Source organism: Pan paniscus, chromosome 16 (genome assembly GCF_029289425.2).
Source record: "Pan paniscus chromosome 16, NHGRI_mPanPan1-v2.0_pri, whole genome shotgun sequence".
In the NCBI taxonomy this organism is placed as follows: domain Eukaryota; kingdom Metazoa; phylum Chordata; class Mammalia; order Primates; family Hominidae; genus Pan; species Pan paniscus.
The window spans coordinates 30,980,741-31,000,300 of NC_073265.2; the positions used below are offsets into that span (position 1 = coordinate 30,980,741).

Below are 19,560 nucleotides of genomic sequence, written 5' to 3' on the forward strand. Positions count from 1 at the left end.
GCAAGAGAATTTTATCTTTACAGAATTTCTCTTTGCCACTTGTTTCAGGTTAATGGTAAGAGTTACCCGCAGGCTAAGTTGCTATTGGGACAGATGGGGGCATTGCATCCAGCCAATAGGCTAGCTGCTTATATCACAGGCAGGTTGCGACCCTCAGTCCTGGACCTCTCAACCCTCAGTACTGTCATCTCCAAGGTAGCATCCAATGCCAAGGTGGCTGCATCCAGGAAACCACGTACCCTGTTGCCTTCAACATCCAATTCCAAAATGGCATCCTCCTCTGGCACTGCAACAAATCGCCCTGGGAAGAATCTGAAGGCGTTTGTCCCAGCAAAACGGCCAATTGGTAAGTTGGGGTGTATGTATGGTTTGGAAAGGCCTATGACTTGGTGGTGGGACAGTGGGTACAGGTATGGAGGTTGTAAAAATTAGAGAAATATGTACTTTGGCATTATTCTTATTCTTGTTGTCTGCCTTGCCTGGACTTTTTTGATTGTTTGCGTTAACTTCTGATAACCTGCAATATTAGATGAATTGAGTTGTTTTATAGTTATTTTCTTGGTTTTATATATATTTTTTATTTTTTAATAACACCTGAAGGCAAGTTTTATAGTTATTTTTAAGGTTTTCAGACTGATTGTTATTAATGTAGAAAAGACTTAAGGATTTTAATTTTGTTTCTAAAAAGGGAAGACATTTAAAAATAGTTTACTATTATACTAAATTATTTACTAAAATATTTTACTAAATTAAAAATAGTTTACTATTTTCCTGTGAGGACTGGTGTTTTTGGCCTCTTGTTGAACTCTTGCTGGTGCTATGTAAATGCTTCTGTTGATATTTCTTAAACTTATGAAACCAAGGAGCTAGCAAAAGCTAGTGGTGTAAGTAGTATAGGCTTAAAGTGGAAAGCTCCTATAAATACGATTTTGAAAGTGTTGATTTATTCCATTCATCTCTGTTCTATGAATGAAAATCTCTCTTTTCCTTAACATTTAAATGTTGAAGTCTATAATAAATTACCTTCTTGAAGCATTTGTGTTTTAGCATTGAGAGTATCTATAGTTGGTTTATTGAATTCCTCTTTTTGTTGTTTCAAATCTGTTAGGAATGTTAGGTAAGAGTGTCAGTTGAAATCTCTGGCTGAATGGTTAGAGTTGTGTGAAGATAGAAGATATTTATTGTTTGCCTTAAAACCTATTTTGGCCGGGCGCGGTGGCTCACTCCTGTAATCCCAGCACTTTGGGAGGCCGAGGCGGGTGGATCACGAGGTCAAGAGCTAGAGACCATCCTGGCCAACATGGTGAAACCCCATCTCTACTAAAAATACAAAAATTAGCCGGGAGTGGTGGCATGCGCCTGTAGTCCCAGCTACTTGGGAGGCTGAGGCAGGAGAATCACTTGAACCCGGGAGGCAGAGGTTGCAGTAATCCGAAATCGTGTCACTGCACTCCAGCCTGGTGACAGAGTGAGACTCCATCTCCAAAAAAAAAGAATCTATTTTACCTTTTATTAAGGCAGCTTCAGTTGTGATTAAGGGGAGTAAAAAAAGCAATCCTATCCTGATCTGTTTGGAGAAATGTCTTTATATATTTTAGGAATATGTAATACGTAAGCATCTCATAATAGCATAGCTGTAAAGAGGTGAGAGTGCTCACACAGGAGGAAATGGTAGAAACAAGTTTTTACATTAGAAATTGGGGGAAACAAACCCTCTCATTTTCTTTTATCTGTATTAGGTGATGAAGTTTTTGCTACTGTATTGTCTTTTTAGTATCCTGACAGTTTGAATATATTGCACAGTCAAAAGAATTTTAGTAGGAACACTCTATTTAATTTTTTAATTTTTCTTTCAAGACAGAGTCTTGCTCTGTCTCCCAGGCTGGAGTGCAGTGGCACTATCTCATTTCACTGCAGCATCCGCCTCCCGGGTTCAAACCATTCTCCTGCCTCAGCCTCCTGAGTAGCTGGGATTACAGGCACGTGCCACCATGCCCTGGTAATTTTTGTATTTTTAGTAGAGACGGGGTTTCACCATGTTGGCCAGGCTGGTCTCGAACTCCTGACCTCGTGATCTGCCCACCTCGGCCTCCCAAAGTGCTGGGATTACAGGTGTGAGTCACTGTGTCTGGCCTGGAACACTCAATTTTAATCCCTTTCTTGTTAGAACTGAGGTTTGTTTTTGGTCAAGGCAAGCGTTTGATTTGAGAGTAGAAATAAGCTCAGATGCTGGGTGTGGTGGCTCACACCTGTAATCCCAGCACTTTGGGAGGCCCGAGGCAGGCAGATCACCTGATGTCGGGAGTTCAAGACCAGCCTGACCAACATGGAGAAACCTTGTCTCTACTAAAAATACAAAAATTAGCTGGGTTTGGTGGTACGTGCCTGTAATCCCAGCTACTCGGGAAGGCTGAGGCAGGAGAATTGCTTGAACCTGGGAGACAGAGGTTGCAGTGAGCCGAGATCGCGCCATTGCACTCTAGCCTGGGCAACAAGAAAGAAACTCCATCTTAAAAAAGAAAAAAAAGAAATTGGCACAAATAATACAGGTAGGTAGTACCTGTAAGAAATTGACCCAGTGGTGCACAATAAATGTCGGTAAGCACAGTCACTAAGAGGATAAAATATGAGAACTGAAGATTTTTGACCTGCAAATTTCTGTTTGCAGCGGCTCGACCCTCTCCTGGTGGTGTGTTCACACAGTTTGTGATGAGTAAAGTTGGAGCCTTGCAGCAGAAGATACCTGGAGTTAGCACACCCCAAACCCTGGCAGGGACACAGAAGTTCAGTATCAGACCTTCTCCAGTAATGGTCGTCACACCTGTGGTTTCTTCTGAGCCAGTTCAGGTGTGCAGCCCTGTGACTGCTGCTGTCACTACTACCACCCCTCAAGTGTTTTTAGAAAATACTACTGCTGTGACACCTATGACTGCTATTTCTGACGTGGAAACTAAAGAAACTACTTATTCTTCTGGTGCCACCACTACAGGGGTTGTTGAGGTCTCTGAAACTAATACCAGCACCTCTGTAACATCTACCCAGTCTACAGCCACTGTGAACCTTACCAAAACCACTGGGATAACTACCCCTGTGGCTTCAGTTGCTTTTCCTAAGTCTTTGGTAGCATCTCCTTCAACCATAACTCTTCCTGTTGCTTCCACTGCTTCCACCTCCTTAGTCGTGGTGACTGCAGCTGCATCTTCCTCCATGGTGACCACACCAACTTCATCTCTGGGCTCTGTTCCTATTATACTCTCAGGAATTAATGGGAGTCCACCAGTGAGCCAGAGACCAGGTAAGGCCTAGATGTTACTAGCTGCTTTATTTTACTGTGCACCTATTTATATAACTTTGTGGTTGTGTTAGGATTATAGATATATCAGGATAACAGTATAGGTATTTCTATTGTAACATGATACATGTATTCCTGAAAACCTCTGCATGCTGCAAAACTGAACACTAAAATTAATAGAGCTCATAGTTAATACGGGATTGCGATAAATCACTGAAAATGTATGCAGTTTTATAAGCAGAACATTAATAACAATAACTGATAACCTTGAGAGATAACTTGAACAATCTTGACTGATAGTTTAGTGGAGCTGGAGATTGCAACTCAAAATACTAAAAAACATTAAAATGGAAGTGGTGGCTGAAGGATACTGAAGTAATGCAGGTAAGACTGGAGCTCTGAGCCACTAACCTGGGCATGGGAGGAAACATGACCTGTGTGCTGAGAGCTAGGGGTGCACATCTTTGAGGAGGGAGCCTCAAATGCAGGTGTTCCTTTTGTGGGGTGTGGGGGGTGCTGCTTTTTAATTGGAGACAGATGAGCAGACTTCATCTCCTTTTGTGTAGTAAAAACCACTAATGAATCAGCACCTATTTAATTGCTGGACATGAACTGATTGAAATAGAAAGAAGGAGGCATATTTGTTTAGGGCTCTAATATTTTTATAAACTTTTTAGTTAAAGTATTTCTTTTATTGGCTTAGGTTGAGTGAATTTGAAATAGGAATATCCTACACTTTGTGTAGTTTTTATATCCAGATGCAACTAGCTAAAGTAAGTGGTTCTTTTAATCTACTCATAGAGGAACTAATATGGAAAAGAGCAAGAGACTTTGCAGGATTTGAGGGGAAATAATTAACCAATAGCAATTCTGTCTTGGTTATTGATGTTTTCTCTTAAATATTTTTGCATTTAGTGATGTGGTCCAAATTCCTCTCTGTCTTTTATGGAAGAAGAGATTGGGAGTTAGTTTGTAAGTTGAAGTTCTGTTGAAGGGAAAAGTGAATCTATATATATATGTGTGTGTGTGTGTATATATATATTTTTTTTTTTGAGATGGAGTCTTGCTCTGTTGCCCAGGCTGGAGTACAATGGCAGAATCTCAGCTCACTGCAACCTCTGCCTCCTGGGTTCACATGATTCTCCTGCCTCAGCCTCCCGAGTAGCTGGGACTACAGGTGCATGCCACCACGTCCAGCTAATTTTTTGTATTTTCAGTAGAGACGAGGTTTCTCCATTTTGGTCAGGCTGATCTCAGTCTCCGTGATCTGCCCACCTTGGCCTCCCAAAGTGCTGGGATTACAGGCGTGAGCCACCACGTCCGGCTTGTGAATCACAATATTAAATGTGTCTGTCTTGTGCTTCTTCCCACAAATAAGCCCATAAATCATGATTAATCTGATACATACTTTTGGGAGTGAAGTCATTAGTGAAGCTACTTTGATTTCCTATTGAATCTCAAGGTGCATATCTGTTATATTTTAACAGATCATGTCTTCTAAACCATATGGATTCCAGCCTGTTTCTGTACTCTTAATTCTTTCATGAAACAATATAGTAGTTTATTCTTCTGTAGTTCTGTTGTTTCTCAGACTTCAGTTATTCAGGATATGCATTCACATATTTTGCTGAGTCCCATCTGTACTGTCACCTACCTAATATTTTTATTTTAATCAACTGCTTTTTTATATGTAAATGTGTGTGTGTTTGTTTATTTATTTATTTATTGAGACGGAGTCTCGCTCTGTTGCCCAGGCTGGAGTGCAGTGGCACCATCTCAGCTCACTGCAACCTCCGCCTCCCAGGTTCAAGTGGTTCTCCTGCCTCAGCCTCCCGAGTAGCTGGGATTGCAGGTGCCCGCCACCACGCAGTGGTGTATATTATATTTTTAGTAGAGACGGGATTTCATCATGTTGACCAGGCTTGTGTCAAACTCTTGACCTCATGATCGGCCTGCCTTGGCCTCCCAAAGTGCTTAGGATTATTACAGGCGTGAGCCACAGCGCCTGGCTGTAAATGTGTTTTTAAAAGAGACAGCATTAATTGGAAACCAGCATTACTCGGCATAATAGAGGTTAACCCTATAAAGAAATATACTGGAAACTATAATAATTAAAAAATCATTAAATTCCTGTTAGCTACTATATATTCTGAGCACATGGCTTTGCTGTCTTTTTTTTTAAAGAAGAAAGCTAGAAAATACTAGAGTAACATTAAAGATATATCATCAAAGACTGTACATAAAATATCTTCTATAGTACCATTTGAGGAAAAACATGTAGATATATTTTTAATAAAAATGTATTTTTATTTAAAAAATATATATATCTATATAGAGAGAGAGACAGACAGACAGGGTCTTGCCCTGTCATCCTGGTTGGAGTGTAGTGGCATGATCATGGCTCCCTGCAGCCTCGACATCTCAGGCTCAAGTGATCCTCCCATTTCAGTCTCCCGAGTAGCTGGGATCATAGGCATGTGCCACCACACCTGGTTAATTTTTTTGATTTTCAATAGAGGCGAGGTCTCGCTGTGTTGTCCAGGCTGGTCTTGAACTCCTGGGCTCAAGCAGTCCTTGCATCTTGGCCCCACAAAGTGCTGGGATTACAGGCATGAGCCACTGCATCCTGCCAGGAAACACTAACATTTAACAAGTTTTCTAATCTTTTAAAATAAATAGACCTGACTCAGGTAACTGCTACTTAAGGAAGTGTGTGTAATTTTTTTCTCTGTTTATAAAGAGGATCCCCTGTTGGCACTTTGATATCTGTGCTTTTAAAATTTGATTTTTCTCCCTTTCCTCTTTACCTTCCTTTTCCTTGCACACAGTTAAGTAAACCATCACATATTTAATGTGTATATTAAAGATTGCTTTCATTCTCTGAATGTTTTTGAATCACTCTCTAAAAGTTAATTTGAAGAAAAAAGTTGAAAAATTAAGAATGCATTAACATATTTGTTTCTTAATTCACGTAAGATTAATATGGCTGGGCACAGTGGCTGACGCCTGTAATCCCAGCACTTTGGGAGGCTGAGGAGGATGGATCACCTGAGGTCAGGAGTTTAAGACCAGCCTGGCCAACATGGTGAAACCCTGTCTCTACTAAAAATACAAAAAAATTTAGCCGGATGTGGTGGTTGCATGCCTGTAATCCTAGGTACTCTGGAGGCTGAGGCAGGAGAATCGCTTGAACCTGGGAGGCGGAGGTTTCAGTGAGCCGAGATCTTGCCATTGCACTCCAGCCTGGGCAACAGAGCAAGACTTCGTCTCAAAAAAAAAAAAAAAAAAAAGGTAGATGAATATTTTTTGTTTAAATTGCACACGATTATTTTCATGAACAGTTTGGTTTTGTGTTTTATTTAATTTTTAAGAGTAGTCTTGGATTTTCTATATAATTTTTCATCTAAATGTTATGACCATGACTTTCTTTTTGAAATTTGATATTTTTTTGTGTGGGCAGAGTGCCTGTTTGATAGAGAATCACGTTAAGCTAAAGTCTTTGTTTTGTTTCATTTGTTTGATTTTTTTTTCTCTTCAGTAGCAGACTTTTTAAGTTTTATTTATTAATGTTAAATAAGCCTACCAATTTTTATTTATTAATGTTAAATAAGCTCACCAATTTGAATAGTAATGTTAGACCAGTTTCATTTATGCTTACTATTACCATGATTCCTACCTCTTTATCTCTTTGATCTAAAAAAAAAATCTAGATTACTCATACTGTTTTTTCCTATGTCTTTAGTATTTCGAAATATCTCTTCCAATCAGGAAAGGGCATCTTTAAGTACTATTAATGGTTTGAAATCTCTATTAATTCACATCTTCTGCATTAAATTTCTGCTTTTTCTTTTTGTTTTAAAAACATCTTTTGCCTCTTCTAAGCCAGGTTTATTTCCCTGCTTCTTTGATGTCTCTTAATTTCATTCCATTTTGGGGGGCTTAAGTAATTTTTTCCTTCTGAAAAATAATTCCCACAAACCTTTAAGCTTTGCATATTTGTTAGTGAATTTTAAAAACCAAAAGCCCTTTATAAACCAAGGATTTTTAGTTCTTTATCTTCCTCAGGTGGTATAAGCTTAGAAATTGACCCATAACTCTAGTAAGTGTTATGAGCTTTAATTTTAAAGTTAAATTGTGCAGAATCTGGATTTTATTTAAAAACATAAGAGGCCAGGCACATTGGCTCATACCTATAATCCCAACATTTTAGGAGGCCAAGGCAGGAGGATTGCTTGAGCCCCAGGGGTTCCAGACCAGCCTGGGCAACATAGCAAACTCCATCTCTACAAAAAAAAAAAAGCGTGCACCTGTGGTCCCAGCTACTTGGGAGGCTGAGCCTGGGAGTTCGAGGTGGCAGTGAGCTGTGATCCCACCACTGCACTCCAGCCTGGGTGACAGAGTGCGATGCTGTCTCAAAAGAATAAAGTTGAAGCATAATTTTATCATGAATGATCCCTTTAACAGGAATCCAGATTTAGAGAGATAACCATGTTTTTCTTCAGGCAAAAGTATTATCTCTTTAAATGTGCCTCTTGACAATTGATACTCTATTTTTTACCATTCTAAATGTAAAGCTCCATAATGTCTGGCTGTTCTCAGCCATAAATAGTGTATTATGAAACTACAGAATTTCAGCAACTTTATAATCCAAATTAGAAGTTATTTGAAGCAAGGTCAGATTCTGTGCCTTAATGACTGGGCATGGTGGCTCATGGCTGCAGTCCCAGCACTTTGGAAGGCCGAGATGGCAGGATCACTTGAGGCCAGGAGTTTGAGACTAGCTTGAGCAACAAAGCAAGACCCTGTCTCTGCAAAGAATAACATAATTAGCCAGGTGTAGTGACACATCCCTATAGTCCCAGTTACTTGGAAGGCTGAGGCAGGAGGATCTCTTGAACCAAGGAGTTTGAGACTGCAGTGAGCTATGATTGAGCTACTGCACCGAAGGTGACAAGTGCAACCCTGTCTCTTTAAAAAAAAAAAAAAAAAAGACTGGGCGCGGTGGCTCACGCCTGTAATCTCAGCACTTTGGGAGGCCGAGGACGGCAGATCACTTGAGGTCAGGGGTTTGAGACCAGCCTCGCCAACATGGTGAAACCCTGTCTCTACCCAAAAATACAGAAATAAGCCAGGTGTGCTGGTGCACACCTGTAGTCGCAGCTACTCGGTATGCTGAAGTGGAAGAATCACTTGAATTAGGGAGGCGCGGAGGTTGTAGTCAGTCGAGGTTGTGTCATTGCACTCCAGCCTGAGCAACAAAGCAAGACTGTGTCTTAAAAAATATTATGAATACTTTTTTTTCCTACGTGTGTTAAAGGGGAATTTGGGTACCATGTTTCCATTTCCTGTTTTTCAGAAAATGCTGCTCAAATTCCAGTGGCTACTCCACAGGTCTCTCCTAACACAGTGAAACGTGCTGGACCTCGATTGTTGTTGATTCCAGTGCAGCAGGGTTCTCCTACTCTTAGACCTGTCTCAAACACACAACTTCAGGGACATCGGATGGTCTTGCAGCCTGTTAGGAGTCCAAGTGGAATGAACTTATTCAGGCACCCTAATGGGCAGATTGTTCAGCTTCTACCTTTGCATCAGCTTCGAGGCTCTAATACCCAGCCCAACTTACAGCCTGTCATGTTTCGGAACCCAGGTATAAAGTTCTTTTTTATGAACTTTTCTTTTGTTGAATCACTTGGCCATATGGTATGTTAATACACCAAGATTGTTTTTCTTCATCTCTTAAGAGTTACTTTTCCAAAAAGAAAAGCAAACATTGGAAGTCTTGATATGGGCAGTCATGATTTAAAAATTTCTCTCTTATTTTTTAAACCAGGGTCTGTGATGGGAATCCGGTTACCTGCTCCTTCCAAACCCTCTGAGACTCCGCCATCTTCCACTTCGTCCTCTGCTTTCTCTGTCATGAATCCTGTAATTCAAGCTGTTGGGTCTTCTTCAGCAGTGAATGTTATCACTCAGGCACCATCATTGCTTTCCTCTGGAGCTAGTTTTGTGTCTCAGGCTGGTACATTGACCCTGAGGATTTCTCCTCCTGAACCACAAAGCTTTGCAAGTAAAACAGGCTCTGAAACCAAAATAACTTATAGCTCAGGAGGACAGCCTGTTGGTACAGCCAGTCTTATTCCTCTCCAGTCTGGTAGTTTTGCCTTGTTACAGCTCCCAGGACAAAAGCCTGTTCCTAGCTCCATTCTTCAACATGTTGCTTCCCTTCAGATGAAGAGAGAATCTCAGAATCCAGACCAGAAAGATGAAACAAACTCAATAAAAAGAGAGCAAGAAACGAAGAAGGTTCTACAGTCAGAAGGAGAGGCTGTAGACCCTGAGGCTAATATAATAAAACAAAACTCAGGAGCTGCTACCTCAGAAGAAACTCTGAATGATTCCTTGGAAGATAGGGGTGATCATTTGGATGAAGAATGCCTTCCAGAAGAAGGTTGTGCAACTGTCAAACCATCTGAGCATTCCTGTATCACTGGGTCACATACAGATCAAGATTATAAAGATTTTAATGAAGAATATGGGGCTAGGAATCGTAAGAGTTCCAAAGAAAAAGTGGCTGTTCTAGAAGTTAGGACCATTTCTGAAAAAGCCAGTAATAAGACAGTCCAAAATTTAAGTAAAGTACAGCATCAAAAACTTGGTGATGTGAAGGTGGAACAGCAGAAAGGATTTGACAATCCAGAAGAAAATTCAAGTGAATTTCCAGTCACCTTTAAGGAAGAAAGTAAATTTGAATTGTCAGGAAGCAAAGTTATGGAGCAGCAATCTAATCTACAGCCAGAGGCCAAAGAGAAGGAATGTGGAGACTCTCTGGAGAAAGACAGGGAAAGATGGAGAAAACATCTGAAGGGCCCCTTAACCAGGAAATGTGTTGGAGCTTCACAGGAATGTAAGAAAGAGGCAGACGAGCAGTTAATTAAAGAAACAAAGACATGTCAGGAAAATTCAGATGTGTTTCAGCAAGAACAAGGCATCTCTGACTTACTTGGAAAAAGTGGAATTACTGAAGATGCCAGAGTTTTGAAAACTGAATGTGATTCTTGGAGTAGGATTTCTAATCCTTCAGCCTTCTCCATTGTTCCTAGGAGAGCTGCAAAAAGCAGCAGAGGGAATGGACATTTTCAGGGTCACTTACTGCTACCTGGAGAACAGATACAACCAAAGCAAGAGAAGAAGGGTGGGAGAAGCAGTGCTGACTTCACTGTTTTGGATTTGGAAGAAGATGATGAAGATGATAATGAGAAAACTGATGATTCTATTGATGAAATTGTGGATGTTGTTTCTGACTACCAGAGTGAGGAGGTTGATGATGTAGAAAAGGTGGTGAGCCCATTTTTGTTGTGACTGAAACCTAAAAGGATTTAAATGATTTATTAAAGACAGAAGCTTTTTCAGAAGAGCACTAAGGCATAATACATTTAATTGGATGCCTAGGTTTAAGATTATGACTTAAATGGCTTAGTAGTTCTTTAGGCTGTGTCAATCAAGCATCATTTATTGAGCTTTTATTCTTTGAGACTTGTCTGGTTTTATGGGAAGGCTGGCTTAAATATTTGGGGGATAGGTGCTTGAGAGTCCCTACCGAGTTAGATTTTTAAAATCCCGAAACCACTACTCCCATTTGACCTCAGTCAATTTCTATGACGTTTTCTATGTGAGGTGGTTGTAGCTTCTCTGGTAGATGTTAATCAGAAACTGGGAATGGGTGACCTTAGAACTAGAGGAGAACTTACTCACTTACATATAGAGAGATGTTTTTGTTTTTGGAGAAAACCTGGAAAATACCATCATATTCTAGTACCATTTTGCCTTGAATTGCTTTTATTTCCAAAAATTAAATATTTAGTCTCTGGAATTTATATTCTAGACTTTGGTCTTCATCCTTTGTAATATGACCTTTATGGCCTATTTTTATTATTTTCCTGAAGTTTTTTTATAGGATTCCTATTTAGGGTTGTTGTATTTACTTAAATAAGTAACTGTCAGGTATTGATACAGTGCAGGAGTTGTACAAACGTTTTCTGTAAAAGGCCAGATAGTAAATAGTTTTAGACTTTGCAGAGAGCTAGATGGCTCTCTGTTGCAACTAATTGACTGCTGTTGTAGTATAAAAGCAGCTGTATTCCATTAAAACTTTAGTAAAAAAGTCCAGGCGCGGTGGCTCACACCCATAATCCCAGCACTTTGGGAGGCCGAGGTGGGTGGATCCCCTGACGTCAGGAGTTTGAGACTAGTCTGGCCAACATGACAAAACCCCGTGTCTACTAAAAATACAAAAAATTAGCCAGGTGTGGTGATGGGTGCCTGTAATCCCAGTACTCAGAAGGCTGAGGCAGGAGAATCGCTTGAACCCGGGAGGCTGAGGTTGCAGTGAGCCCAGATCGCGCCATTGCACTCCAGCCTGGGCGACAAGAACAAAACTCTGTCTCGGGTTAAAAAAAAAAAAAGAAGTTGTTAGTGGGCTGTGGTTTGCTGACCCCTGACATAAGGTCTGATGTAAAACATGGGGAGATCATAACCAGCTGCCTGTGGAGTGCCCTAAAATCTAAACTGTGTCCTTCTTTTCAGGAGCAGATGACAGCCGTCTGCACTGATTGTCATACAACTGCTTGTTTTACAATCTCACTTCCTTGAGATTCATTCTGCCTCTGTGTTATCTGGTCCTTTTCTGTTAATGCTTAACTGCTTTATGCACATAAAATAAGACAAAAAGATTACTGTTTTAAAAATCTAAAATGTTGAAATATTTTATTTTAGCGATGGAGTCTTACTCTGTCGCCCAGGCTGGAGTGCAGTGGCGCGAACTCAGCTCACTGCAACCTCCACCTCTGGGGCTCAAGCAATTCTCCTGCTTCAGCCTCCCGAGTAGCTGAGATTACAGGAGCCTGCCACCGCCCCAGCTAATTTTTGTATTTACGTAGAGATGGGGTTTCACCATCTTGGCCAGGCTGGTCTTAATGTTCTTATATTGGTTATTTCAGTACCTCCATTGTCTCATTTATAAAGGAGGATCTTGCTCTAAAATTGGATGATTCTGTATTCATTTGACTTATACCTTCTCTCCATAGCCTAATCTTTTTCAAGAATGGATGTAAATTCATTGACTTTAGGAGTTATATTGCTGATTTTTTTGTGTTTTTTGCAGTCTCACACTGTAAGTCAGCCCAAGTTAACATGAGACCAAAAAACAGTTCAACTTTAAAACCAGTGAAAACTATTACTATTAGTGGAACTTACATAATAGAACCTTTAAAGTTTTTTTTTTTTTTTTTTTTTTTTTTTTAAAACAGAGTCTCGCTTTGTCGCCCAGGCTGGAGTGCAGTGGTGCCATCTCGGCTCGCTGCATCCTCTGCCTTCTTGGTTCAAGCGATTCTTCTGCCTCAGCCTCCCGAGTAGCTTGGGATTACAGGTGGGCACCACCATGCCCAGCTAATTTTTGTATTTTTTTAGTAAAGACAGGGTTTCACCATATTGGCCAGGCTGGTCTTGAACTCCTGACCTCACGTGATCCACCCACGTTGGCCTCCCAAAAGTGCTGGGATTACTGGCATGAGCAACTGCGCCCGGCCTGAAGTATCTTAATCATACAAGGAGGCATTGCTTGAATGTACTAATAGGGAATTTGACAAGCAAACAAGTTATACTGACTTTTTTTTTTAAAGGTCATATTAAGTGATCTCTAAAATCTAAAGTCTACATTGTTTTTATTTGCACATCTCACACCTATGTTACCTTTATGATTAGCATTGGAATACTGTGAGGGAAGTTGTAAATAGCTTCTTTAATTTAAATCTTCCTTGTGGAAGTTATTGGATATTATTTAGAAATACTGCAGTTATGCCAGGCGCTGTAGCTCTCGCCTGTAATTCTAACACTTTGGGAGGCTGAGGCAGGCGGATCACCTGAGGTCAGGAGTTTGAGACCAGCCTGGCCAACATGGTGAAACCCCATCTCTACTAACAATACACAAATTAGCCAGGTGTGGTGGCACAGTCCTAGAGTCCCAACTACTCGGGAGGCTGAAGCAGGAGAATCGTTTGATCCCGGGAGGTGGGCTCATTTACTATGTTTCTGGCATAGTAAACACTTTTTTTTTTTTTTTGAGGGGGCACAGAAATGTTGCAAGTAAATACTATTTGTAAAGGTGGACTTAAAAAGATCTGCTTATCCTATATATCCATATAACTCTAGTGTTACATAAAATATTTAGCAAGTTTCTGTGACAGGTGCTCAGTAAACACTTTGACTCCTTTTTTGGTATAATAAGGAAATACAGCAATCGTGGGCTTTTTTGAAACCTGAAATTCCTTACAAGCTCTCATTTTGTGGTTTTGAGAGAGTTGCAGGACTAGGCTGTATCCTATTTCTATACCTGCCTGTGTATGCTAATGTGTGTTGATTTGTGGGCATCTGATAGGATGTTGGTCATGAAGCCCCCTTAAAGTGGCACTTGAATTTTTCTCCTTTCTATATTTCTTTCACCAAATTTTATTTTACTGTTATTTAATCTTAAGATTTATGAAACCTTAATATATCTGTGCCTGAATTTTGTCCATTAGAAATAACACTGAAGCATCAGTGCAGTCCTTTGAGGCTGCTGTTAAGTTTAATTATGTCTGTTTATTTATTTTTTATTTAATTTGTTTTGAGACAATCTTACTCTTGTCTCCCAGGCTGGTGTGCAGTGGTGCAGTCTTGGGTCACTGCAGCCTCGAACTCCTGGCCTCAAGCAATCCTCCCACCTCAGGTTTCCGAGTAGCTGTAATTATAGGCGAGCGCCACCATGTCTGGCTAATTTTTGTATTTTTTGTAGAGACAGGGTTTTGCCATGTTGCCCAGGCTGGTCTTGCACTCCTGAGCTCAAAACGATCCACCTGCCTGGGCCTCCCAAAGTGCTGGATTATAGGTGTGAGCCACCACGGCTGGCCATGGTATCTATTATATAATATATATTATATATAAAATATATATTATATAATATATAATATACATAAAATATATAATATATTATACATAAAATATATAATAATATATAATACATAAAATATATAATATAAATTATATATAAAATATATAATAATATAATATATATGACTTATAGTTCTTGATTGTTAATTCTAATGATATGTTATCTTTCTGTCTTAATTCCTTATTATGACTAACAATCTTAGGATTATCAGTACTCATGATATAACATGAATGTTTGGCATTAGTTGGTTTTATAAGGGGAACAAGCATTTGAAAAGTTTAGGTGTGCTTACCACTCAATACATTATTTACGTTTATAATGATGTATTTCAGAATAACTGTGTAGAATACATTGAGGATGATGAGGAGCACGTGGACATTGAGACTGTAGAAGAGCTCTCAGAGGAAATTAATGTTGCTCACCTGAAGACCACAGCGGCCCACACACAGTCATTCAAACCGCCGTAAGTCTTATTTCTCTTTGGATTGTTGTTTTTGTAGTTTTGTAACCAGAAACAAAATGAGATGTTCTGTTCAGGAGCTCTGGGTAACTGATCTGGTTCCTTCTTCCTCTAGCTTTTTTTCTGATTAGTATAGATGAGGAGAGGAACTAGAATTTGGGTAATTAATTTTCTTTGGTCGTTGGTAGGAGGCAGTGTGTAAATGTGAATAACATGCTTTTGGAGCCCGATAGACTGGTATTATAAAATATTAGTTTTGCTAGTTTGTAGGTATTTAACCTTGGGCAAATCTTTAATCTCTCTGAACCTCAGATTCTTTACCTATGAAATGAGGAAAATGCCCCCATTTGAAGTGTTAAATGAGGTAGTATGTGCAACTAGCATAATAACTGATATAAGTGGACTACTCAACAAAGGTTAGTTTCTTTTATCATTTAAGAATAGGCATTACATTCTAAATTTGGTTACTTTACTAGTTGAACAGGTGAGATACAGGTAGGAAAATTTTTCTTCCTGTTTCACTGGTGAGATGAAAATATGAAAGGAATGATGACTTGCTCAGGAAAATTTATTTCATTTTCTGTTTTAGTAAGCCTTATATTGATTATGGATTGGGCTGTGAGAAAGAGTAGAGAAGGAAGATATTTTGTGCCAGACATTGTACTTTTCCTGTCATCTCATTAACTACGATGATATGAAAATAGCTATGAGTTGAGAAAGAATAATTCTTCGTTCCTACTGATGCTGAGAAAGTTGAAGGAGTAGAAAGTAGGACTAATAGTTTTCTTCAGTCCGGAGCTGTTTGCAGGCTACTTCAGTTACCTACTGGCTAAACTTGAAATAATTTAAATCCCTTAAAAACTTAATTAGACTTAATGAGTTTAGTCTGGGATAATGAGTTCTGTATACTAAAACTGAGTTTGTAAACAATGGCAACAAACAAAAACTCTAAAAAATATTTGCAATAGTAACAGGAAAAATGCCGTGTGAGAACATTCTCTGACAAGCTGTGTAAGACTTTTCTTACAAAATTGTATTGAAAGATGAAGAGGAATTCAACAAATGGAGAGAGATAACATGTTAATGGATTGCAATAGTAAAGGGCCAAGAATAACCAACACACAGCACAAAAACTGTAAGGGAACAGATTAAAATAAAAAAGATTTAGGCTGGGCGTGGTGGCTCACGCCTGTAATCCCAGCACTTTGGGAGGCCGAGGTGGGCGGATCACCTGAATTCAGGAGTTCAAGACCAGGCTGGCCAACATGGCGAAACCCTGTCTCTACTAAAAATACGCAAATTAGCCGGGCTTGTTGGCACACGCCTGTAGTCCCAGCTACTCGGGAGGCTAAGGCAGGAGGATTGCTTGAACCTGGGAGGTGGAGGTTGCAGTGAGCTGAAGACTGTGCCACTGTACTCCAGCCTGAGACACAGTGAGACTCCATCTCAAAAAAAAAAAAAAATTAAAGATTTCATTAGATTTGTTTAAATTGTTTAAATTTAATTAAAAATAAAGGTTAAAAGAATAAAATTCTGTCAGAACACCATGAAAACAGTGAAAAGCCAAACTCAGATATGAAGAAAGTGTTTGCCATACGTATTAACTAACAAAGGATTAGTGTCAAGGGTATGAAAAAATTGTTACAAGTCAGTAAGAAAAAGATGACCCAGTAGAAAAGTAATGGATATTAGAGACAGTTGACAGAAGAAGAAGAAACCTAAAAGCCCAGCAAACACATGTACATTTGTTCAGCCTCACAAGTAATTAAGGAAATACAGATAAAACCACAGTGACTTTACCAATTCACACCCATAAGACTTCAAAAGTGGAGATTTCTGGTGGTACAGTTATCTAGGTGTGGAGCAATGGGAACTCGCATACTGCAAGTGGGAGTGTACATTGTTATTACCAGTTTAACAGTTACTGAAGTTAAAGGTGTGCATATCTTTCCTCTGCTCCTATGCCCCAGAAAAATTTTCACAAGGGGTCGTGTATGGGACTGTCCATTGCAACATTGTTTGCTATTATGAAGATTTAGAAACAATCTAAATAACTACTAACATTCTGAAAAAAAAAATTCGGGGAAATTCACATTGTGGAATACTATATAACTATATAACAGTTAAAACAATTGGAATTGGAACTCTGCGTATCAACATATCTCAGGTGTAATTTATTTGTACTTTTATTTTCGATATTTTTTGTAGAGACGGAGTCTTGCTATGTTGGCCAGGCTAGTTTTGAACTCCTGGCCTCAACCAGTCCTCGTGCCTTGGCCTCCTAAAGTTCTGCGATTACAGGCATTAGCTACTGTGCCTGGCCTTCAGGTGGAATATTGAATGAAACAAATGAGTTGCAGAAAGATATAGTATAGTATATAATATTTAAAGTGGTACTTTTTTTGTTTAGATATATATATATATTTCTAGTAAGACTTACAAAAGTGCATGGTAAACTCTGTCTTAGAATGGTTACTTTTGAGAAGGAAGGAAGGGAATGTGATTGAGTAGACTGCACATAGAACCTTCTGTATTTTTGAGATGTATTATTTCTCAAGCTAGATGGTTCATATGTAGGTGTTCATTATACGCTTGGTCCTCCTTCACAGATGGGAAGACCAAGTTTATAATGGAAAAGCATGTATCCACAAATATAGAAAGCATGTATTTGTGGATTCACCCAACTGTGGATTGGAAATACTTGGAAGAAGAAAAATTGCATCTGTATTGAACATGTATAGACTTTATTTTCATGTCATTATTCCCTAAACAATACAGTATAACAACTGTTTACTTAGTTTTTACATTGTACTAGGTGTTATAAGTAATGTAGGGATGATTTATAGCATACAGGAGGAGGTGCCTATGTTATATGCAAATACTATGCCATTTTATATCAGGGACTTGAGTATTCAAGGATACTGCTGGAAGTTTTGGAACGAGTCTTCCCTGGATACTGAAGGACAACTTTAAATTTGTTTATATGGTTTTGTATATTAAATATTTCATGATTGTACAAAGTAATTTGAAGTTTTAGTGACTATTTGTACACTTTTAGAGAAAATATATAATGTCAAGTAAATAATGTGGCCATATATCACACCTTGGGAAAAAGAAACTGGTTGTAATTTGGAATGGTTTGGTTGTAGCTGTGAAATAGGTCTTAGATTATTAAATTTCAGTAAGACACTGAAAAATCCTGTCTTTATCCAGGTCCTGTACTCACATCTCTGCAGATGAAAAAGCAGCTGAAAGGAGTCGAAAGGTATTTAGGATATATTTAGTGATAATTACTCATTGAATAAAATTGTTAACATTTATCTTAGGGTTGAAACAACATTAGCTATATTAGCCACGATTTTTTCTTAGGGCTATTTTTGCCAGTGAGTTAATATAATCAGTTTTTTCTCCTTAATCAAATTATACTGCTAATGTCCTTTTTTTCCCTTTTAATTCTTCTCCTCAGAGGATAGACTAATGTAGAGGAGTTAAAAATGGATATGAAATTTATGAGAATATATGTGCTTATTTGAAAACTGTTCTTGTAATGGTCTGATGTAAAACAAGCTGCCATTCTTTCTTGCTTAGGCTCATGATTTTAAGTGATTTAAAAAACTATGCTCTGCAAAATGGCTAGCAGTTCAGAGATCCATGAAAAAATAAACCTTTAATTTTCTTAATCTTTTTGGTTTATATCATAGTAACATAATTAAGCAGGGTTTTTTGTTTATCCTAACCAACAGTAGGCATGGAGGAGAGTTTGGTTTGTTTAAATTGTTTTCCACTTGTTTTTCTATCTTAATTTAAAAGATTAAAAAAAGACAATGATGGGGGTTGGGTTGAAGTAGAGGGTGGCATTTGGTTCCTTTAAAAAATCATAGTGCAGTTTGTTTGGTTTTGATCTGATTTGGGACTTATATGATACAGCATATTTGCATGGTTGTAATTATTTGCATGTATCATTATATTTGGCTTTTAAAAATTTATTCTGAAGCATTTTTCAGATATAACAAGAATTTTCATAATAGCTTATTTACATAATCCATTGTTTTGTACCCAAATAATTACATGCAAATTCTTGCTGCACTTTGCTATATTTAATGTTTATATTGCTTTTCTTTCTGTCTTCTTGGCTGTTTTATTCTCCCATTCTATGTTAATGCATAATGGGTTTAACTTTAGAAAGGCAGTGGCTTTTACATTAGAGTTTTTGGGTACAGTCAGAGTTATGATTAAGCAAACAGTGTCAGAAGAAGAGACAATTAGAAACATCAGAGGGAAAAATCACAAAACCAAGAAACTGCACAGGACAGGAAATATTATTCACTTTGTATGAGTAGTGTTTATAATGTCATAATAGTTAATGTTGATGCTTTTTAAAGTTTATAACCTATGATTAAAATATAGAAGACTTAATTTCAGTCTTGAAAATGTGAGAATACAAATGACAAATTGGGAGGTGAGAGAGGGAAGAAGAAATAAAGGGAAGGATACAGGTGCTGATACCCTCATTTTACAAAGTAGAAAGGCAAGATAGATTGTTTATTGTTGATGAAATAAGAAATTAAGGTAGAATTCAAGTTGCTAAGGGATCAGTAGAACAGATAAAAGTAGTGATGTAACTATATTGGGATGATAAGATGGTAAGACATAAGAGCGATGTGAGCTAAATCCTCTTCTGCATAGCAAGAAGTCAATAGATAGCATTGAAAATGGAAAAAAATAAGCTTATGTCACTGTTTTTGGTTTAGGATATAGATTTAAGAACTAGAAGAAGCTGCTAAAAGAATTAAAAAGTGATTGTTTCTGAGGATCCAGGTACAA

The 19,560-nt window shown here is 38.5% G+C and overlaps 1 protein-coding gene across 17 annotated transcripts in view; it reads left to right on the forward strand.

Annotated features, from left to right (window-relative positions):
• Positions 1 to 19,560, forward strand: part of MGA (MAX dimerization protein MGA) — a 162,882-nt gene that overhangs the window by 120,485 nt on the left and 22,837 nt on the right. For 4 of the 17 annotated variants that reach the window (XM_055098656.2, XM_008952000.5, XM_008951999.5 and 1 more), the window contains 6 exons: positions 49 to 346; positions 2,669 to 3,295; positions 8,649 to 8,939; positions 9,123 to 10,630; positions 14,609 to 14,739; positions 17,950 to 18,001. In XM_055098656.2, coding sequence (XP_054954631.1) covers positions 49 to 346; positions 2,669 to 3,295; positions 8,649 to 8,939; positions 9,123 to 10,630; positions 14,609 to 14,739; positions 17,950 to 18,001 — 2,907 coding nt within the window. Of the gene's footprint in view, positions 1 to 48; positions 347 to 2,668; positions 3,296 to 8,648; positions 8,940 to 9,122; positions 10,631 to 14,608; positions 14,740 to 17,949; positions 18,002 to 19,560 lie in introns of those variants that run through there. The other 13 variants (XM_055098657.2, XM_008952002.5, XM_055098661.2 and 10 more) reach the window with 11 other exon arrangements.